The sequence below is a fragment of the Passer domesticus genome, chromosome 5 (assembly GCF_036417665.1).
Source record: "Passer domesticus isolate bPasDom1 chromosome 5, bPasDom1.hap1, whole genome shotgun sequence".
NCBI lineage: Eukaryota > Metazoa > Chordata > Aves > Passeriformes > Passeridae > Passer > Passer domesticus.
Genome location: NC_087478.1, coordinates 72,127,770 through 72,151,063, shown reverse-complemented (window position 1 = coordinate 72,151,063; position 23,294 = coordinate 72,127,770). Strand labels below are relative to the sequence as shown.

The window sequence follows — 23,294 nt, the reverse complement described above, 5'->3', positions numbered from 1 at the left end:
AAGAGAGGTGGGGTAGCTAAGAAGTTTCAGTAACCAAAGTGGTGCAGGGTGGCCTGATAATTCTGACAGCAGAAGTGAAAAGTTTGTGTGCAGAAGTATCTGGGGGGGGGGGGGGGGGGGATTTTTGGAGGGTTTTGGGGGAGGGGTTTTATTAAGTAAGCAAGATCCTGAAGAGACATGTTTAACATCTGAAGGGGAGAAAATTTCAGAAAGGCTTCACAATATGACATTGACTGAAAGAAATGGAGACACAGTTACACCTTCACCTAGTATAGCTCCCTGGTGCCTTTTTGAATCAGTGGTTGCAGTTATTTGCATAAATTCAATAACTAAATCACCCATAATGCTGAATTGAAGGGACTGTTGTAAAGCCCAGGACAAATGGACATAGCAGAAGACATCCAGATTTGTTCGAATAATGAGCTTATTCATTTTGTGAGAAATTAACTCCAAAACCTCAGCAGATAAACTGTTGGGTTTTTCAGAAGAGCTTTTATTGCCATCTACTGGCTGAAATAGGCAGTTTGCTCAAGTGCAAGAGCCATTTGGAAAATGTTTGCTTACTGAGAAAATATTTTGAAGAGATTGTTTCAGAATATTCCTTAGGCAAGCTTATCTTTGGCATGATATCAGACGGGTCTGTTTGCAGTTAGCTGTGTTGGCCTGCCAAGCTTTATGAAAAGGGGTTCATTTAAACATCTGGAACCTGACACACCCATAAATGCACTCCAGCACATGCTTCACTTTGCAGGAAATCAGCTCTAGGAGCACACAGAGGATTTTGTGCCTGTGGTGTGCAGCAGGTTTAGTGTGCATGTGCTTCAGAAACTGGAGTTGTCAACATTTCTTTCTGCTTTCAACTTGCAAACTACATAAAATTGAGTGGGGTTTGAAGAAAAACTTTCTTTTAATTGGTTCTTCAGATCTTCCAATTATTCCAAAAAATAAGCAGAGAGCTTGAAACTTGGAGCCTTGAGTAAGTCTGAATCAAGTCATTGATAAGGTGAAATTAGATTTTTTTATAATTAGGGTTATGAAAGTAAAAGGCTGAATTCTGTGTCTTTCTCAAGCAAGATGCCCATTGAATATGGTCTTTAGGATAATTTCTCTAGATCCCAAAGCCTTTTATATATTTGTATGTCTGTTCAGTATGAAATTCCTAAGAGATTTTCAGTATTTGTTCTAGAGGCATCAACACTGGCTGACAAGTCATTGCCAAACTGCTGTAGAACTCGAATCTGCAGAGTGTTTATCTTTCCTCAGATGAGCTAGGTGTTTGTACAAGCACTCCCAGATTTGGGGAGCTCAAAATGAGAAAGATCAACAGTGACAGTATTCAAATTATTTAAAATCCTGCATCCATTTTGGTTGGAAGGAATGGAAATATGACCTGGTGGTGGTAGCCATTTCAGTCTGTACACGGGTGTCTACAGCCTTGCACTCACAACTACACAAAAAGCTCCTCACACGATGATTAAATCTAAAGAAATAGCAGTAAAAAAATAGTAGCAGCATCAGAAGTCTATTTTTTAACTAGATTTATTGATTTGGAATTTTAAACTGTGTATCATATACTGCAGTAAGGTGACAGAAGTGTGGAGAGTTTCTTTTCCTTTTCCCTGGTGCTCTCGCGTTCGTTCCTGAGCCTGCCATGGCCTGACCATCCTCTCAGTGGCCATTGTTTGCAGATCTGAACCAAAGCCTTTGTACTCATTGTCGCTTACTGCTCCTGTTTCTTCTCTTTGTTCTTTTCTCACAGCTACAAGCCCCCAGTGTGAAAGGCTTTGATTTTGCTAAGCAGCATCTGGGCCAGCACAATAAAGATGATGTCCTGATTATCCATGAGCCAGCTCCTTTACCAGGACCTATTAAGGACACAACCCCATCTGAGAACGGAGATGTGCCCAGCCCCAAATCCAAGACTTCCACAAAGCCTTCAAAGACTGTTCGACACAGAGGGAGGTCAGTTCACAGAGATAAAAACAAATTGCAGTAGACAACAGCTTATTAAGGGCTGCTGTATCTTTAGGGTAATTTCAGTGGAAAGAACTGTTCCAGAGCTCCGGAACTCGATTTTCTAGTGAGCCACCACTGTTATACCTCACCACCCTTTAGTACAAGGTTGTGAGAATTTAGTGTTCATTTTTCTTTTAAAGGGAACATACCCAGTTAAGAGGGGTATTTAAGATACTGCTGTGCTGACTGGAGTCAAGTCCTTACTTGTTCACTGGAAACACCAAGTGTATGTTTTCCAGTGCAGTCTCATTGGGATCTCTAGCCACTAAGCCAGCAGGTGGTTAAAAACAAATGAAAACCACTGACAAAGGTAATGTGTTTCCATCCCATTAACAGTTATCAATCCATGTATGAAGAGTCAGGATTTCCAAAACTAAGCCGTATCTCCAAAATTCAGGCAAGATGCAGAAATGTTGTTATTATTATCTGGGGGGGTCTCATAGCAAACAATTCTTATTCAAAAAAAGGAATGGTAATACATTCTTATTCAAAAAAAGGAATGGATACAGTCACAGCTGTGCAAATGGAGAAGGGTCTTTCAACCATCAGCAGAATTTTTCTAACATTTTCCAATAAGCACATAATATGACTGTCCTGTGCTGGAAAAATTGTGTTTGTAGGATACATGATGTAACAAAACTGTGCAGTAGAGATGGATCTATGCACAAAAAAAAGGGGGGAAAAATGGAACTCAGAAAAGACCCCCTCTGAACTACACTTTCCAGTAATTGTTCTTCCTATCCCTCACTCTCATAGTTCTTTGTCTCCAGCTCTGCATTCCCTGTGCTTATATCTATGTGGTACTGCACAGTGGGAGGAAAAAAAAAAGGCAAACAATCAAGAGCAGGGTTGGATGAGCTGAGAAAGAAACTAATGATGATTCTGCTGCAGGTCTCTGCAGCACAGCTTGCTCCTCTGTTCAGCCCTCTGTGCTTCCTCTAAAGCCCCAGTTGTCTTAAGATCCTTGCTTCACCTTCCCCATGTGGGCTTCATAAAGCTCAGTTTCCCCCTTCCAGATGCTAAGCCTGTCTTCCTAAATCCCTGCAGGCCTTGTAAGTAGAGGACTGCCAGTGGTACAGTGAAAGGTGGACCAAAACTGGGAAATAATGGAAGAAAAATGAACTGTACTAGTTTTGGTGTAACTTACATAAATTGAAACAAAGTAATGTAAATCTGAAAGACAAATGTTTCTGTGTTTCTTTTTAAAAGTTCAGAAGTAGCCTAGGACAGAGATGCAACGTGGGTGAAGGGAAGGCATCTATTTATATGCAAATAAGCAAAAGAAATAAGTTTAAATTTGAGGCTGCTACTGTATTTTGTCTGGAATAATTCAGAAGATTAAGCAGGAGAAATTTCAGAAGCCAACATTCTAATGATACGCTGTGGTAGAAGGTCACCAAGTAATTCAGGTGTGATTTGTCCTTAGTGAAACTGTGTTGGCTGTCACCAAGCCCCTTCTCATTTTTCATGTGCCTTAGCATCATTTCCAGGACAATCTGCTCCATGATCTCCCTAGGCACAGAGGTGAGAGTGACTGACCTGTAGTTCAGACACTTGAAATGTTTTCAGAAGAGAATCTCCCTCTTCTCCCTCATATTCCCTTGAGAACAAATCTTCCTTTAGGCTTAACTGTGGAGATGTTGCCATCATCTCCCTGCCATGCCGATGTGCCCGTGTCAGCTTGCAGTTTGAAACATTTATTCCCCGAGGCAGGAGTTGAAATGTGAAATGCTATCATACTGTTTTCTGTTGGGTTTAGCTGCTTGATGTTTTGTGAGGAAATACAGAGCTCAGTTCATCACAGTTCAGCTCTGGATTGTATGTTACCTGCCAGGAAATCTAGTGGTGATGTGAGTACACGTTCTGTATCTGTAGGAAACAATAAACAAGAACAGCTGAGTTCAGAAAGCTCAGCATCCCTAGGCTCCAGCTGGGAGTTGGACCTGTTGTTTTGACTTGAGAGTATCCAAGTGCATATTCCTCAGCACTTACAAGAAATGGCTGATGTTGACTCAACACTATTTATGTTCCTATTACTTGGTGATAATTTGGATACGCTGAGAAAGGAGTATCATGGGAAATGCAGAGCACAATGAGATGAAACAGAAAGTCAGTAGGACATCTGGACACAGAGCTACAGCCTCATACTCTGCTGAACCAGGACAAAGGTGATGGAGGTGATAGCTCTGCACCTCCTCTCCCCCACAGGAAAAGATGCAGTGATGCAGATCTCTAAGCTCATTGAGGACCATTTATCCTCTTTTCCCTGCTATTATTTTTTTTAATTGGGATGTGATATTAGTATTACAGTCCTGCAGATCAGGGCATTGTTTAGGGAGGAGAAAATGGGCAGTTGAATTCAGAGCTGCGAGAAGTAGATTTAACTTCAATGGACTTATCAGGCTGCCTATAATCTTAGTCTGTGTGCTCTAGATAGGTTGATGCTTAACCAAGAGCCTCAGTAGCTGGTTCAGGTATACCCATCCAGCCCAAGCAAATCCTGCACTAATGAGGTTTGTGCACAGACATGTGCACACTCTCCATTATTAACCCGCTGCCAGAATAGAATATGAGTGTTCACAGGACAAAGTGGTCACTAGAGACACTATCACAAAGGCTGATCCCATGTGAAGAGACAGGCTTTGGTGTCAGGCAGTGGTGTGGGCCCTGTTTTTTTTTCTATTTTTATACTATCAGAATAATTTTACAGCTGCATTATTTTGTTGGGGAAGATCATGGTATTTTTCTATATTGCCTACAAAAGCTGCAAGTACTGAGATTGTATTTTTTTAGATAACAAATGTACTTAAGAATCTTGTGACTGCATGGAATAAATACATAAAAGAAACATTTTTGAATGGCCTTACATTCGACTAGTCAGGGAAATATTCACATAGATTTGTATTGGTAGCAAGAGAACACCAAGTTAGTAAGGCTGATTGTTAGACTAGTTACCTATGTGGGTTTCATATTCCTAATACAATTATTTTCTTTCTGAGAGGTAAATTGCCAGCTACAAATGCAAAGCTTTTTCTTGTAGTGCATTTTAAAGGAAAGATTACTTAATAATATTGTCACATGTGAATTGTGTTGCAGTCATTTTTCACACACAACAACAGTAACATCATGACAATGAACATCTAGCTATGATAATGTATTATACATTTACTCATAAACAGAGGAAAATGTTAGCAGACTTCACAGGGTATTTTAGCACAGGATTCTTCATGTGTGACAATTATGCCCCCTTGCAAACTTGTGTTACATGTTGGTTTGTTTGTTTTGTCATGTTTGTGGCAGAATTTCGCCATCAGATGCTGAATCCACAGCAAGTGAACAATCCAGCGGGAGGGAGACGGGAGAAGAAAGTGCAAGACCATCAACTGCTGCAAACGAGGGCAAGCCACGCAGAGCTGTGAAGAAGGGTTTGTTACCTTTTTTTTATCCTCCTTGTGTGCTCTCGTGCTTTACTCGGGTTGAAGAGTTACTTTGGTGCTGTAACTTTTCTAAACTCCTCTTTGGCCGTTGATTTTTCTGCTTCTTGCCGCGGAAAATCCCTTCATATTTGGTTTAGTTTCTTGTGTTGAAACTGTGGAGCTGTACATTCCTTTCATTCCAGCAAGCTTTTGAAACAAATGGCTTAGCAGGAATGAGTCTTGCCTCCTTTTGTTCCACACACACCCCCAGCAAAACTGTCCAGCCAGGCCTAATTGTGTCTCTCATGGTAGCAGAATTGCAGACAGTTACCTGGGCAGTAGAGGTCACAGCAGGACTTCAGACCACGGGGTGTGTCTGTAACAGTAACTTTGAAAAAGTGATATAAAAAAAATGGCACCAGAGACATCAAAATTTTACAAATGAGTTGTATTTCAAAATGCCTGCATGATTGTACATTAGAAAGATCAAATTTCAGTGCTACTGTGTAAATAACACTGGTATTTTTTTATAAAGAACCATCTTGTCTCCCATTAAAGTGCCACTATTTTTCTTGGATGTACTCTAAAAAATATATATTTATTTATTTGAAAAGATGGGAAAACATCTGAGGAAGGTTTGAGTTCCTCCAATCTATCTGACTTGAATTCTCTTGCTCTATTTTAGTGTTCTGCCATTTCTTTTTACCTGGGAACTCCAGATTCATCTCTTCTTTTTCTGTTTGGCTTAAAACTTTATGTAATATTTAACATTTCCTTTTGGTGTAGAAATTTTACGTGTTGCTGCATCCAAATTACCTGGTAAAGGCAGCAAGGAGACTGTGTAAAATGTGTCCTTTCTACCTGTCATGCCCTCACTGGGTAAAATGCACTATTTTTTCAGCATTTGGTGCCCCTAGTTTGCAAATCACAGGGATTTTATTATAGCATAGGGATGCTATTCTTAGCATCCAGAATTTGAGGCTGTGTCTGCAGAGAGCTCTCTACTAAATGGGAGATTCAGTTCCCTTTTTGTGCAGCTGAGATTCAGCAGTTTGATCCAAGTTCATGCATCTCATTCAAAAGTAAATGCAGTCATCTTACTGCTGTTTTTTTTTTCCAGTTGCCATTCTAGCTAAATTACTTGTCATAATTACTGTGTTGTCTCTTCTTTTTCCTTTATGTTGTCAGGAGCAAACAGAGTGGGTAAGTAACCAGAGCTGGTAGTTGAGTACAAATAAGAATAGGGGTGTTGGGGTAGCTGCAATTATGTCTTAAGGATGGAAGAGTTTGTCTTCTGAGTCTAAGAAAATAAAATTGCTTTTGAGCTATTGAAGTATAAAAAAAGTCTCAGTAACACAAATTATAGTAATCCAGCACATTTTTCTAATTTTTTTCCTCCCAATTCTTTCAAATTATTGAGGAAAACATCGCTGTGAAAGAAGCAAAACTAATGCAGCTGTTGGTCCTGAAACCAGCTTTGTATAAACAAGTTGGAGATAATATTAGAATTAATGTAGAATTAATTAACTGGGAGCCCAAGAAAAACATGAGCTACCTGCAAAGAATCACAAATATTTTGTTGTGAACTAGTGTTTTCTCTGCCAGGATTGAGACATGGCAAACACAGGGCAGGAGAAAGCTGATGCTGTCTTTGATAATGTAGAACACATCTAGTGATAAAATAAGGACTGTGTCCTCTGATAGCACTGATCATCATTTCAGTTGAGTTAATGGTTTCAACTCAGGGAGCAGTGATGAACACTGACCTGGCATGTGACCTATGTGGACTGGTTGCTAAGACATGATCTGACCATTATTGAGGTATTAAGTACCTCTCCATTATTTTTTAGCCTCAGCTGAATTATTCTGAAATCAAAATTTCATTCATGTAGTGCCATCCCATAGCTTTATAAAGAAGATTTTCTAAATGTGAATAATAGTACAATATAAGAACTCTGAAATGAGAAATTATGCTTATTCTCTCTGTCAAAATTTCTTCAGGACCTCGTTCTTATGTTGGGTTAGAAACCGTTTCTCCTGTTGTATGTATACAGTGCTATGCTGTTCCTGACTTTATCTACCATCTTGGTTTGTATTTATAGACACATAGAGTGTAGACAGAGAGGATTTAAAGGTCATATGCAGCTTATGAGGGGTTTTTGTGTTACTGTAGAGCCTTACCAACATTTTCCAGTGGGACTTCTGTTTTCCCAAATGAGCTTAAGAACTCTTTCAGCTAAGAGGCCCCTGCCAAGCACTTGTTTATGTGTATACAAACTAAAGTTATGGATGAAGTTATAAAGATTCAGAGTGAATGCTCATTGTCATTGAAATATTGGACCTTGTTAAGCAAGTTACCCTTACAAAATGACCCTTACAATTTGGAGGTCAGTGAGCTTGGGAGTGGCTGATAGAATAAAAAGGTGAGGAAAAAGGAAAAAAATTACTAATATTTGGGGAAGATGGATGCAGAAGTTCAGATTTCTGTTGACTACATGATTGCTCTGAGGGGTTCACACTAACTCCTTAATATATCCTGTGCCCCTCTCTGTGAGAGGCAATGCTTGCACACTTCTGAGAGGTGCATGAGGATGGGGCTGTGAAGACAACAAATGGTTAAGATGATACAAATAGCTGCACAAGAGAGATGTTTCATTTAGGCTCTGTGTGTTGCAAAACATTTGGGACACAGAGGTCTTGAATGGAGCTGTTTACCTTCATTTTAAGAACACTTGTACAGAGAAATCACATTTGTAAATGATGCATGCTTTTTGTAAATGTGTATATTTGACAATGCTTTGATCAAGTCTGAGAAATATGAAAAGGGATTTTGCTTAACTTGTGGCCAGACTGCTTTCCAGCCCAAAAGTAGTATGCTGTGAATATAATAAAGCCATACTATTCTTTTCTTGTCCTGCTCCCTTGTTGTGCTGGAAGAGGCAAAGGAGCAAAGTAATCTACTGTGACCTTCCGCAGAAGATAGGATTCACTCCTCTTCTGTACCCTGTCCTGCATTAACATCACATGTTGCAACAGGATCACAGCAGGGACTATTTTATTTCCCTTCCTGTCTGTTGTACGTGGATCATGTTGATTAGCAATAGATTCTATATCAGAAGCAAATTAGATTTTCCTCCTGATTTGAATATTGAAAACCACATTCCCTTACTAGAAGTCTGTGGAAAGATGGGGGCTATGTCCCTCAACACTGTTGTGTTCCTTCATAAGGAGAGTCGTGAGTCTTGATCTCTCATTGCTTGTATTTCATGGTGAAAAGCAGTTTGAGAATGTGTGGGTTTATCACATGGATAAGACAAAAGGTTATTTTGACAGTTTTCAGTAGCTTTTGCAAACTTGATCTACATAACAGTTTCTGATTTAGGTCTAACTCAGAAAAAAAATACTAAATCTGTGCTTAACTGCAAATCACTGGGGTGATCCTGTAGATTTAAAGTCTTTTGAGGGAGATGACCCATTTCTATTCAAGTAATTAACTGTTGGCAGAACCTGGGTGCACTTCCATGCATATTGGTTTCCATAATGTCTTTTGCTGATTGTATTTAAGTTGGTTTAACCTCTTCAAGAAATTACAACATGACAGTATTTATGCAGCTTTCTTATTATTATGAGAACTATTTATCCTGTCACAGAGAAAAAAATATGCGTTACCAGCATTAATCAGTAAAATATAAAATTCTTTGTGTTTTGTGTGGATTTCTAAGGGGTTTTTTGTTGGTTCCTGTATCGCTCCTATCACTTAAGAAATGCGTTTTCCGTTGAGACATCTTTCATTGCTCTTTGAACCCCCATTTGAGCAATTTGCATCTCCTTAAGTTCTGATAAGAGGAATCATTAGCAGAATGTACTTAAACAGCTTTTTATGCAGCAAAGTAGATTGAGATTTTGGGGGTTTGCAAGTGCCAAGAGCTTGATTTACAGAAATAAAGAATGACAGCTCACCTTCTGGAAATATAATGGGAAAATGTTTATAATTTGCAAACCACGGGCTAAACTTGTTGTGCACTAAATGTGAGTCAGCTGGAAGGCCTGTAGGGCAAATTAGACACAGATGGAAAACAGGGCATAGTTTTGTAGCACAGCATCTGTAGAGCTTAACATTTGACTGTGATAACCCTGGCAGCACTGCTTCACTCTGTGTTGGTTCCGATCATTTAGGACCTCCTCAGACCAGCAGTGGAAACGAGCAGCACTCCTCAGCCTCTATCTTTGAGCATGTGGATAGGATGTCCCGCTCCTCAGATGCCAGCAGGCGGGTCCCAAGCAAGATCCAGCTGATTGCCATGCAGCCCATGGCAGCGCCTCCGCTTCAGAACTCTGTGCTCTCCGATCGGGTAGCAGAGACCAACAAAATTAATAAAGAGGTATCTTTGAAAGTGCTTTGTGTGTTTTTGGAGGATTCTATGCCTAGCCAAGTGAAAAGTATCCAGTTTCTTGTTATCAGGAGTTCCTTGTAAACTCCTTGACAAGTTACAGGAATAATCCTGTTTCCATTCAGAGAAATTATCTGACCTGTTTTTAAGAGATGCCTAAACCAAAATTTAAACACAGAGAGGATCTGGTAGTCAGGATACCTTTGTGTTAGCATCCTTTTGCTAGTTAGCAGGACATGACTTAAAGACAGTTGTGCTAATTAATGTATGAGAATTGGAACATATGGCCCACCTTGGTTTTCATTCTACACCATTCTTTTACTTTGCAGGACTGAGGATGTTGGTTATAAAAAGAAGTTATCTCAAAACATTGTGGGGTGTGAATTTACAGCCCAGTTCATTGCTAATGTGTTTACCTGATAGTAAACATACAAAATTTTATGCTTTCTCTGAGGCTCACGTTACTGTTAGCAGAATATGAGCATGCTTGGGGCACAAGGAGAGGTGATGCACCATAAAACCACATCATACACTGCCTGACAGTAGCACCTACCTGCATCTTGGTTTGCTGTAAGATGACATTTTTTCATAATTCAGAGTGGATGATTACTCAAACCTGTAACTGAATTTTGGTTACTCAAAACTGTAACTTTGTCAAGAATCTGTGTTTCTGAGTACCTGACTGAAGAGAAGCAGATATGTATATTTCTAGGATACAGAGGCTAGAGGAGCCACAAAACAGAAATCTGTTATCTTATATGTTATGCTTATAGATAACAGAAATCTGTTACATTATGCTTATAGTTAGAATCTATGATTCTAACTATAAGCATATAAGAACAAGTCTGACTTGTGTCACATATAGGACAGATTATTTTTTCAGATTTTCATGAGAGAATACACAAAAATCAATTTTTATTTGTTTCTTAATTTGCTGATGTTGATGTGTTCCAGAACTAGTCCAGCACAGGATGGGCAGTTGTTGGTACCTAATCTGGTGCTCAAGTGTTTACCAGTGACAAAAATCATTGCAGTGGGTTTTGGGCCAGGACTTAAAAGTGTGATGTAACAACAGCTTTACTCAGATAAGGAGATGTACTTCAAGAAATTTGAAAACAGGTAGGAGAGAGGCATGAAAACAGCCTCCAGGATCATGTAGAGCTGATAGTGCCATGTTCATTTGGGTATCTGGGCCCTTGTGTTGCTGCTGTGTTCCTGCATAGCATATGGCTGCCTCTCATGCACAGCAGAGGCACTGAGTTATGAGCTCAGTTGGCTCTTGACGTTCCTGCTTCTTATGTGATGAAGGTCATTAGAGGCAAAGGGTAGCAGATTTTAACACTGTTGATCAAATATCTATCTGTTTGCCCAGCTAACTACAGACTGGTTGGTCTTACCTTTTCAGAGCGGCATTACATCTGGCAGATAGGAGGAGTTTTTTGTGTTCCTCCTGCCTTTTATTAACAAATTGCCACTTCCCTCTAATTGCACCTGCTGTGCTGGCAATCGTGCTGTGTATAATAGTACATCTACCTGGGGAGACAATGGGGAGACTGCGAAATATCCAGGAAGGAAAGTGTGCTCATAAATTGTGTGACTTATTTTAGTCCTTCAGAGATTTGGGGGAGGGAGGCAGGGGCAGGCAGAGAGGTGGGAAGGAGAGGTTTACAGAGGAGCAGCAAAATCCAGTTTGCAAATTATACAACTGCAAAAACATTCCTCCCTTTTTTTTATCCTTCTCCTTCCTGAAGATACAAACAGCCCTGAGGCACAAATCCGAGATCGAGCATCACCGCAATAAGATCCGCCTGCGCGCCAAGCGTAAAGGGCACTATGAGTTCCCAGTGGTGGATGACGTGGTGGTGGTTGACTCCAAAGAACAGCACAGAATATATCGCAAGGCACAGATGCAGATTGACAAGATCTTGGACCCTGGAGGCAGTGTGCCTACCGTCTTCATAGAGCCCAGGAAGAGGTAGGGGTTTCAAAGGTGGAACAAACAATTTTATTTTAGAGTCAGTGCCCAAACTACATCAAAACTGTACTTCTTAACTGTCAGAGCTAGAAATCATTTTGATCACTAGTTGAATTTGAGTTATCTAGGTGAAAAGGATTGGGTTGTTCTAGGCACTTTATTTCAGTATATGCCACTATGTTTTTTATTTCAAATTATGTTTTTACAAGTTCTCAGCAGTGAATTCTTGATAAATAAGCCCAAATGTATGAAAACAGTCTTAAAACAATTTAATATTTGCTCTGCCATTTGTTTGAATAATTCTTGTGTGGTGTAGAGGGATCAAAATTGCAATATCAGCACTAAAAAAGAAACCTGTAAGTAATGTATATGCAAGTAATATAACCAGCAAGTAATAATACTTTTATAAAGCAGGAGGGGGAGAAGAATATGTAAAATAAGGAAAACCTTGAACAACCTAAAAAGCATAAAGATTCTGAATGTTAAAGGCAAATTCACAAATCAATGAGATTACCCAGAGGGAATACATAAAAGGTTATAAGGCACATCTTTCAGCATCACAGATCTGCCTTCCTGGCCTTGTATTTGCAGAGAAAGTTTTCCCTGTGTTCTGTTTCGGGCTTATGAATACAGGTACTTGGTTCCTGGAGCACTGGTGCCCAGTAGGTGCTTCTGACTGATAGAAAGTAGCTTTTCTCCAGGGGTGTGGGTTCCTCAGCTGGTTTGCCTGGTGGGGTTAAACCCTCACCGAGCACAAAGCCTTGTTGGCAGTGTGATCTGTTCTGCAGCTGCAGATGTGTCACACATTGGGCTTGGGAGCTGGCACACAGGCAACCTGGACAGGTGAATGTAGGAGGGAGGTGACTCTGGAGAGAATTTAAGGGAAGAATGGGATGTTTCAGAGAGTTGCCAGTGAGAGTGTTACTAAGAGAAGCTTGAGGAAAGAGATTTGATCTACCTAATGGGACTGGCATGGAAAACTGGGAAAGGGAAGAGGCAAGGGTTACTTGGAGGAAATGGGCAGAGGAGTTCAACCTTGAGAAGAAAAATTTCAAAAATAATTGTGATTACCTTTGTCTCTCTCTCTCTTTTTGTTTCTTTTCCTGTTAAGTTCTCGCGCAAAACGTTCTCCCAAGCAGCGCCGTCGCCATCAGATAAATGGGAGTCCAATTGATGCTGAAAAGGACAGGTTAATCACAACTGACAGTGATGGGACATACAAAAGGCCTCCAGGAGTCAATAATTCTGCATATATTGTATGTATGTCTCTTGAATGGGAGGAATGTTCTGATAATGATGACAGCTGTGACATTGGCAGGTTTTTGGCCTTGTTTGTGGTCCATGTGATATGGTTAGTCTCAGTCATGCAGTTAGCATGTAAATCAAAGTGAAATAAGGATTTCATTGACAGTCTGTCATTTTTAAGCAGTAAAATTCTGCCAAGTATTCCTTGATATTACAGAGGCCAAGAACCAAAGCCTTGTTTTCATTAATGCCACTGTGTTATGCACATGAAAGTGTGCTTGACACGTTCCACAATATCTTGAACATAGTTTCACTCTAGTCCAATTTGCTGGATGTTATATGTTCATATATTACAGCAAATTTCGTCCTTTGCTCTTAGAGTGGAAGACTCAGGTCTTTTTGTGAGAAATTTTCTCATCTTTCAAATGTGGCAATTAATTATTAATGATAGAGAAACACTTCTTTGTACTACTGTAACTTGAAACAATTCTAGTGCAATGTCTTGAAAATTAATTTTGTCTCACATCTAAAAAAAGACAGACGCTGGAGAATACTTCTGTTCAATCATATCCATGTCACAAACAGTACTTAGGCATCTTTAACCACTTCTAAGCAGATTTCATGAAGCCAAATGCTAATATTGTAAGCCTCTGGACAGTTTTTATCTTTAAAGATGGTTTAATAATTTTATGAATTTCACTGTTAGCTGCATATGCAGTCAGGTGACTCTGATGTCAATTTCTGCAGTTTCCCTTTGCCTTCAAACATGAGTGTGATGATTTTAATGTCATGCTGCAGTAGAATGAATTATCATCTGAAGCTGTTTAATTAAGACATGGCACACAGCAGGCTCAGCCCCTTTGGCATCTGCAGTGAGACTGCTCAGAATGCTAAGTTCCTAATAAAGTAGAGGCTTGTGCCTCTTGACAACTGATTTTGCAGTCTGCATGCAGTGGTAAGAATGAGCTCTGATAATAAGTCTGCTGCTGTAAAGCTTGTTTAATTTCCTCTCACTGATGAACAATAAGCCCATGTGGTAAGATCCCAGGTAGTAATTATGATGCATGCCTAAGGTATTGCTGCAATGAAGCACTTACATGAATCCTATTCAGGTGATGCACCCAAGTTCAAGCTCCATACAGGTTACCACTTAGTTCCTTAACAGCTTCCTTTCTGTGTTTTTCTAGGACGTGATAATTGTTTAATGTTACTGCTGATGTGGTCAGTTATACGCTAAAGACTGAATTAATTTCTTAGAATTGCAAAAGCTGCAAAGAATCAAAGGTGTAGACAGAGCTAATTGTTTTTTTTTTCTGGGTGGAGAAATGCTCTCTGCATGACTTGATTACATGCTTGCAAACCACAAGATTTCTGTTATAGCTGAGTAACTCCTGCCCAAAGCTCTGCTGCCTTACCTGAGATCAGAGTCCTTCAGATCACACTGAATGAAGTGTTTGAGCTGCTGGTGTTACACATGTGCGTGCAGCAATGGGGAGGGTAAGGGCAGGTGCCGTGGTTCTGGCCAAGACAGTGTTGTTCAGATTGAAGGCCCACAGGGGCTTGGAAGCCACTTAGATCTTCTCCGTGCTGTCCTTCACCTTCCTTCTGTTTCCTCCAGTCCGACCCAGACCTGCCTCCCGAGCCCCAGACGTCATCCTCGGCGGATCTGGGGAAGTTCCCGGGCCTGCCCCCGCACCCGGTGTCGCAGTACGTGCCCCCGCAGCCGTCCATCGAGGAGGCCCGGCAGACCATGCACTCGCTGCTGGACGACGCCTTCGCGCTGGTGGCTCCCAGCAGCCAGGCCGCCGGCTCCGCGGCCGTGCCCCCGCCCGGCGTGTCGGCAGCGCAGCCGGTGAGCAGCCGCGGGGCAGGGACGGAGGGGATGGAGCCCCTGGGGCCAGCTGGGCAGCGAGCAGCACGTTTGGGATGCGGGTCAAAGGGCGTCTCCGGGCAGGGAGCTAGCGCCGCTTGAGCCACGGCCACTGCTGTTGTGCCCTGGCTGTCAGGGCTTAGCACAAACGCCTTCCTAGAACAAGGAGAACTCAGAAATGACTGTCACAAGATGGGGAACTTGTTTTCTGAGCTGTTTGCTTTCTTTTCCCTTTTCCCATCTCAGCCACAAGAGAAGACAGAAGTTTTCCTTTAGGATAATTTCAGCTCTTCCCAGTTAGGATCTTTCACGAGTCGGTCTTGCTGTGTCTGAGCATCAAACTTTTTTTTTTTTAATATGTGTGGTAGTTCCTATTTTGACAATGAAAAAAAGAATGTATTTGGCATAGGTCATATTTTTCAGCAGGATATCCAAAAGCTTTCAGGAAGTGAGGGATAGAGAAGCAGTGTTTCTGTGTATGTTTTTTTTTGTTTTGATGGAGCCCTGAAACACATGGGTAATCCTGTAGGTCATCATAAGTTCTGATGAGTCTGAGCCCTGTGGTCTCTCTGCTGCAGTCTGATGCTGTTTGAGGTCAAAAGAGATTTCCAAGTGCAAAGCTTGGTTTTTTGCTAAGTAGACATTGGAGCAGCTCTTGATCTTCTGCAAGTGAGAAAAAGTATTTCTGAAAGGTTTTTTAATTAAGACTCTGATCATTCAGAAGAGACTGTAGCTGCTGTAGCAGTGATTCCCAGATGTTCTTCTTCTCCTTTGTTTGTAAAACTTAAATTCTTATGGCTGCCATCAAGTCCTACATAGAGGCTTAGTGATCTCTGCCATCCAACATTTAAAAGGCTGACCATGGAGTTCCCAAGGTATGAATTTTGATTTTAATTTGGTGGTTTTTTTCATTCTCCTGACAGAGATACATGGAATTTGGAATGACTCCGCCAGCAGCACCAGGTCTCCTACCGAGGTAGCTTTTTACTGATCAAATTATCATTTATTATTTTCCTTGCAATTACTCCAGATTTCTTACTGGCACTGGTATATTATTATGCAAAGTACCGTATAAATGAGAAGTAACAGGAGTCCAGATCCAGTCTTTGTTATTTATTTATGAAGCATAAATGACATATGCATGCTGTATGGAATCCAAGCTTCTGTTTAAAAGAAATGTGTTTCTAGCCCCTCAGCTATAGCAAAATCCTTCCAATATTCAGTAAACCACTGAGTGTGAGCTTTTGGAGAGCCTGAAACAGTTACTCAGATGCATGTAATTCTCCCAATATTCTTGCTTTCATCTTGTTTCTGTATCCTCAGGGCAACACTCACTCACAACAGCTTTCATATGACTAACAGATTCATTCTATTTTTAACCAAGTTGAGAATAAATGACAGAGCACAGTGGCCCTCACAGAGAAAGTCTGCCTTGCAGCCCTATTATTATAAAATCAGGGGAAGAACAAATTTTCTATCTTCTCCTGCCCTTGCCATGAGAGAATTGTGTAAAGGGGATAAAACAGTTGTCCGGGTAATTGTTAATTTCACATTTGGTTTGTGTGTTTTAACCACATGTGAAGTTGGACACTTGAGTCATGATACTCACTGGGCTGAGACTTGTCTCAGTCTCTCCAAGCTGCTGCAGCCAGGCTGGTAAAATGGAGGCCTTGTGCTGCTCTCTCATTACCTTCTTAGAGTTCACCATGTGAGGTGAAATCCCACAGCTATTCATGTCATTCATCAGGCTTCACCTGAAGTCTTCACTGCCTTGGAAACTTGATGGTAAAATAGCTGTAAAGAACTTCTCTTTATTTATTGTTCTGCAACCTGTTCTCTGATTTTGAGAAGACCAAGTAGAAAAGGAGGAGTTTCTAAGTATCTTGCATAGTTCTTGGCTGGAGGTGACAGTTTGTGTGAGTTGAGCATACATGAAATGACACACAGTGTGTACATATTCAGAGAAAATGTGATAAATTAATCATGAAAGTGCTGTAGTCCATGTTAATACACCTGAGCAAGATAGTGTCCTCCCAATGTATTTTTGTTCAAAAGTTTATCATTCTTTGGCATAGGCAGCCTGAATTTATGTAAATCACAAAAGTCCAAATGCTGGTTTTGCCAGTGTCAGCAGAGTAAGTTAACAATCTGCAAAGTCATTGATCTGAACAGAAATAATTCCTCTAAGTTTTCATTAAAATAGAAAGCTTCCTAAAGCTTGGTCAATAGAAAACAAGTTGTCATGGTTGTTCAGTGGGAGTTATTCACAAAATCTGAAGATAATGATAAACAAATTGATAGGAGCAGTGCACCAGCTAGAGGGAAGGAAAAATAACCTGAGGTCAATGTGGTTAGGTGGCATGTATCAATGTCATAGTCCATTGGTTAAATATCCAGTGCATGGAATACTAGTTGGGTAAGCATACTGTTCTCTTCCCTGTAATAACACCATCAGCATCTTTAATGGGCTGGAACCAACCTGGGGAAAAAAAATTAAATGCAAAAGACCTAGGTCACATAACAGCTAGGCAGTCATAAAGGCACAATGAACAGCTTTTGCCAGGAAATGGGTATTGAATCATGCAACAGAGATAGATGTACTGAGCTGTAGTGGATTAGTGGTGTCAAATTGATTCTTGGAGCAGTATCTCCTGACTTAAATGACTGGAGATAATTTTGGGGTTTTTTGGATGTGCAAAAATTGAAAGCTGAGTTTCAGTCTGGAAATAGGAAGGAGCACTAGAAAGCAGAGCTGTATTCTGGTTTTATGCTCTTGTGTTGATCTTGACTTTATAGAGAAGCTATAAGTATTTATTTTAAAGAAGATTGAGAAGGTGAAGCCTTTTTAAACATTAATCTTTCAAGTGCAAGCACATCAGCAATAAAGAATTTACTTCCCATCCTCTGAAAAATTGGCACATAAAGAATACATTTGCAGTAATGTTTAGAAATTATTTTCTTTAGGCAACACCAAAATTTGTAGTAATTCATCAGCTTCAAAATTCCAGCTCAACACTGCAGGCATAAAGGGCCGGATGATCGCATACTTTACTGATTACAGTGATTAACATAACAGAAGTGATGTAGTTAAACATTACCTACCCGTTGAAGCATTTATTTTAACTAGCTTGTGTGGTTGGAAATGGTTTCTTCTGGATCTGCTGAGTGGACAGGTGGGGATTGTACATGAGGGGACTGGGGAAATTCTAGGACTTCCACAATGGGATTGTTACAGCTTGAAGCCCTTTAACCTCCTCCATCTTGTAACTCTGCAGCCAAATAGCTGGTACTTTTATTTACAATTCCTTGTTTGTGTTTTATTAGGCAATTTATTATGTCAACTTTCTTTGCTATCTGGCTGTCATATGAAGGTGGGTAGTTTTCCAAATAAAGCACAAATCAAGAATAATCTAAACTAGATGCAGTCACAGGATTTTGCAATAAAACAAAGGGGTGTAAAATTGAGATCTTGAGGAATGGGATACACTGCAGATTGTAGCCTGGGAGTGCTAAGATGCCATTGTGATAAAAGGCATGGAAAACTCATCCCTAGCCCTCGCTTTGTGTGGTTCCATGTGCCTGAGCCTGGCTGCTTGTCTCACTTGGCTTCATTTACACTCACACAAACAGTGAAGTTGGATGGATTACAGTTTCTGTTGTTAACTCTTTGTCAGCAAATACATAACAGTGACTACCAGCACCAGCCTGATTGATAGGAAACATTAATTTCAGTACACATTGTGTTTCTTCATGTGTGCTAATGCTTTGATTTGTGAAACAAATCTTAAAGAGCACAGTTTTGAAAACTTCCTGAAATATTATCAGAATACTTCGTGAAGTAATAGTTGTTGACAAAAATACACATGTAATGCAGCTTATATTTTGGTTTAGACCAAAAGTGTGTGCCTAGAAACTCTTTGCGTAGAGTCAGCTGTGTTGCTGAGGTAAGCAGCTGCATCACCGCTGAAGTTTTACTTTTCTATTTTTTTTATTGAAGATATTTTTTTCCTCCCAAGGAGAAAACAAGATCTCAAGATCTGTGAACCTTTTTCTCTACATTGAGGAGACTGCAACATATGAAAAGCACTTGTGTAAAATTTAAAGACACGTTCTTCAGATGTAAATATTTTCCTCAGCATTGAAGGTTACAATTACATTGAAAGGCATAAAGACCCACTGTGTGAGGCACACCTACGTTATTGTTTCTAATTAGGGATTTCACTTCTTTTAACCTTGACTCCTTTTCCACAGGCAGAACTTTGGGCCAGGTTTTCTTCAGCCTGCAGAGTTAATGCATGGAGAGCAGCCGCCCCCTGAGGTTCAGTATTCCTCCAGGGGGATGTACTCAGAGGAAATGCCATCAGTGGCACGGCCACGACCCGTTGGGAGCACTGCAGGTACACTTCACTGAAGTTAAATATGCAGGAAAATAACTGAGCCTTTTCTCTATCTGTTCTTATGCCAAGGTCACCACTAAGATGTCATTCTCCTTCAGCTGCTACATGTGATATGTGGTCCTTGTCCTCAATGCCCAAAAAAAGATGATCACAAAGTGACGTTAACTTTACTTTTCGTAGGACCTTGCAGAAAAAGGAAGTGCATTGCTCCTTTTTTAGTATCTTACAAGCATTAGTTATCACAAAGTGTATTTTCACAAAACCCCATTTGCTAAGAATGGAAAATCACTTGAGATTACAATGTATGCTAACTTTCCATTTCGAACTCCTTCTTTTGTGCTAAATTAACTAATTTCTGCATCCCAATCAGCATGCTAAGTAGCAAAATCTTTTAATACATCTCTACATCTGTGTTTCTTATTTCTCTTTGTAGAATTGCATGCATTAAAGCAGTATCTCTTAGTTTTAGATTGAATTATCTATCTCTGCTGTCCCCCATGAAATCACCTTCCCTGATCTAATTTTGATAGCAGTCACCAATGCTGTCATGAGTAAGATGGTAACATCACATGGCAGCTAAGCAGCAAACAATTTTAAGAATAAAATGTTGTATTGCTATGTAAATGTTACAGTTAATTTTCTCCCAGATAAATATTTTCTTCCTTGAAAAAGACTGGAAATATGATCATATATCAGAAGCCCAGTTTTGATAGTTGCTCTCATCTCCCTGTAAATGTTAAATGAATAAGAATAGTAGGAATGTAATAACTATTACAGCTTAACTATTTTATTATCTAATTCACACTATTGTCTAAATGTTCAAATGTATTCTGCTTTAAAGTTTGGAGGTACTTAATATATTTAGTTTCTGTCCCTCAGCATAATTACGTGTAAATATTGAACTTCTCAAATACTGGGGTGTTTTGAGAGAAAATAGGGAAGTGATCTAACTGTCCATCACCTAAATCACACTGTTGTTTTTGTCTTTTCCTCCCCTTCTGTACATACACACAGTTTTATGTATCTCTGGGTTAAATGTGTTTCATTTCTAATGAATAATGAAGTATTAATAGTAATTTTAAGAATAAAAATATAAATGACATTTCCCCGTGGGAGACAATTAATGAAGAAGGAAAGCTGGCATGTTGTTACATAGCTCTTGCAATTAATGATGGCAGCTATCCTTGCATATGTTTGAAAGCAGTGGGAAGGAGGGAAGGGAAGGAAGAGGAGAAATGAGGAGGTTGGCTTTCAGGCTGGAAGGAGATACAGTATGTTCTGACCTTCTCTTAGTTAACGACAGCATGGTTTAATATTTAACCACAAAGCAAAGCTGAGAGAAGAACACTCTTAGTAGCGTGTGTTTTATTCTTCAGAGCCACAGGAGGCAGTTTGCAGAGTTAGGGTCTTGCCAGTGTGATGCAAATAAGGTGTGCCACAGGAGCAAATGTCCTCTCTTTGCTGCTGAGTAATTGGCATGATAGCATTGCCAGAGCTTTCAGTAAGCAGTTTGGAAAGGGCTGGCATGTTTCTGGAATGAGGAGTAACCCATGTCAGAGATGTGTGTATCCCACCCTCTTCTTTCAGTGCAGTGCCATGAAATGCATCACACTCACATGAACTGCACAGAATGCACATAACTTTTCTGTCTTTATTACACACTGACAGCCTTCTTTCTGCTGGATTTTATTAACTGCACAGAAACAGAGCTCCATTTTCTTCTTGTCTCCTGCTTCCAACAAAGTTTTATGTTATCATATGTCTGCCCTGCAAACTTGACTGTGTATGAAGATGAAAAAAAACCAATATTTGCTTTTAAGGTTCTCAGATACAGCACCTCACTCAGGTGGGAATTGCTAGCAGGATCGGAGGTCAACCAGTGGAGATCCCCTCAGGCAGAGCAGGGCATGGCCAGCCGGGGGGGCCAGGGTGGCCCCAGTATCGTGGAGAGGATGAATGTGCTAGGCGAGATGCAGTGAGTACTGTTACACATTTGCATAGTTTCCAAAGTAGTGATTTGTTTGGGTATTTTTTTTTCTTGCATTACTGTTTGGAACTTTTTCCCTCCCTGGAATACTTTTAGTTGCTTCCCTGACATTCTTTGCTTTGCTCTTCAAACCCTTGTTAGCTCTTCTGACTTCTGCTTGCTTTCTTTCACCTTTGCTTCTCTAAATGCTTTCTCTCATTTTACCCTAACTTTTTTTTTTCCTTGCTTGAGGCCTTCACCCATTAATTGCAGTTCATCCAGTTCTGCTTCTGAGCTCCAGCAGAGGTGGATACTGCTTTCCATTCCTTCTTTGAAATATGCCTCTGTATTTTGAGATCATTGTCATTAGAAAACACTGAATTAAATTGTCCTGGGCTACCATCCTATTTTGTATGCATAAAGTTCTTTTATCTTCTGTGTCAGTGCTAACAGCAGGAGTCAGGGCAGCAGAAAAAGGTACATACTTGCACATAACATCGGAGGTGTTTCTAAACAAGTTACTTTCCTAGCCTAAGTCAGCAGGATGTGGTAAATGAACACATACTCATTTACCTGTGTTGCCCAGGCAGCCATGGTGGTTTCATGTTCTTGGCAGCTGTGCTTCCAGAGGTTGGCATTTCTGATTCAACCAGATGTGTGAGGTTGAAGATAGTATCTGGCCTTGCCAGGAGAGGCACTTGGCTGTTACCACTCCCTCTTTGGTGCATTTGCATCCTGGAGCAGACTGACCTGGATTATTGCAGTACTCTTGAGAGTGACAACTTTATACTTCTTCTTTAACTTCTTAATTTAAACTATCTTTTTCTGGTTTCTTCCTTGAGGAAAGAAAGTGGGATCTCCTCCTTTTGCATATTGAGGGCAATGTGTGTTCACACTACTTGATATTGCTTTGCAGTATTGCATGATCATGACATAGCTTTGCAGAAAGGAAACACACCAGTATGGGCTTATCCTAGATTTTGGTGAAATTGAGCTGCCTCCACTCCAAATAAACTCAAGAGGAGCAGCATAAAGCTTGTGAGAACTGGGTACACTGTGTGATACTATTCAAAAACTTCAACTGTCAAAGCTGAAAGATCTGTTTCCCTAATTTAATGTGCTTTCTGTGCTTGAAACTGTGGCATTTGAATGCATGATCATAATTTCAGTTTACATCTAAAAGAGCACTTGCACAAGAGATCTTAGTGTCTTGAGTTCTATTTTCAGAGACATCTCTGGGTTACCATTTACTGACCTTTCTTTACATTTGTCTCTCTTTTCTGAAAATGGCTTTTCTACATCTGTGGGTGTCTTCCTGTTCAGGTCATTTAAATCCAGGCTGTTTTTCTTTCAGTTCATCTCAGTTTAAAGATTTCCTCAGCTTTGAGAGAACTTTTTGCTCACTGGTTGCTGCAGTTTATATGTTACTGCAATGTGATTTTTTTTCAGTTTGTTATTTAAAAACAGACAAAAGGAGGAGATAATGAACTAAAACTTACCTGAATTTGGTGTCAGGCAGTTGTAGGAGAGCTCACATATTGCCTGAACTTTTTTTCCTGTGAATAATTTTTTTTAAAGGGTTCTTCCCATTAAAAAAGAAAAAAACACATGAAAAACAAACAAAATGTTGTGGTCTTGTAGCTTTCTGTAGTTAAATAATTACCTGCACAGTTTGGATTTTTCACTAGGACAGAGCTCTAAATTTGTCTTTGCTCATTTGGCAATGAGGCTTTACTTAATGATGGTCGTGTTCCTTATGGTGCATTATTCAGCTGATCCTATGCAAACCTGTCTTACTGCTCCCTCATTCTGAGCAAGTTTCTAAAATTAAACTCTGCATTTAGGAAAATTGAAATCTAAATCATTCTTCTTGCACACAAACTGGAGAGGGATCTGCATTTGTCTTCCTGCAACAGCATTTTTCCTCACAGTGTCCTCACCCCTTTATTCCCAAAGTCAATACCTGACTTTCTGCTGGAACTTGACCTCTCACTTGTACCTCCCAGCCCAAAGCCAGT

At 40.2% G+C, this 23,294-nt stretch overlaps 1 protein-coding gene across 8 annotated transcripts in view; it reads left to right on the top strand.

Moving 5' to 3' along the window:
• Nucleotides 1-23,294, top strand: part of KIAA1549 (KIAA1549 ortholog) — a 141,905-nt gene that overhangs the window by 112,901 nt on the left and 5,710 nt on the right. For 2 of the 8 annotated variants that reach the window (XM_064420980.1, XM_064420983.1), the window contains exons 11-20: nt 1,760-1,962; nt 5,317-5,441; nt 6,621-6,635; nt 9,609-9,814; nt 11,575-11,798; nt 12,910-13,054; nt 14,662-14,895; nt 15,837-15,889; nt 19,165-19,310; nt 21,131-21,285. In XM_064420980.1, coding sequence (XP_064277050.1) covers nt 1,760-1,962; nt 5,317-5,441; nt 6,621-6,635; nt 9,609-9,814; nt 11,575-11,798; nt 12,910-13,054; nt 14,662-14,895; nt 15,837-15,889; nt 19,165-19,310; nt 21,131-21,285 — 1,506 coding nt within the window. Of the gene's footprint in view, nt 1-1,759; nt 1,963-5,316; nt 5,442-6,620; nt 6,636-9,608; nt 9,815-11,574; nt 11,799-12,909; nt 13,059-14,661; nt 14,896-15,836; nt 15,890-19,164; nt 19,311-21,130; nt 21,286-23,294 lie in introns of all 8 variants that reach the window. The other 6 variants (XR_010362689.1, XR_010362690.1, XM_064420984.1 and 3 more) reach the window with 4 other exon arrangements.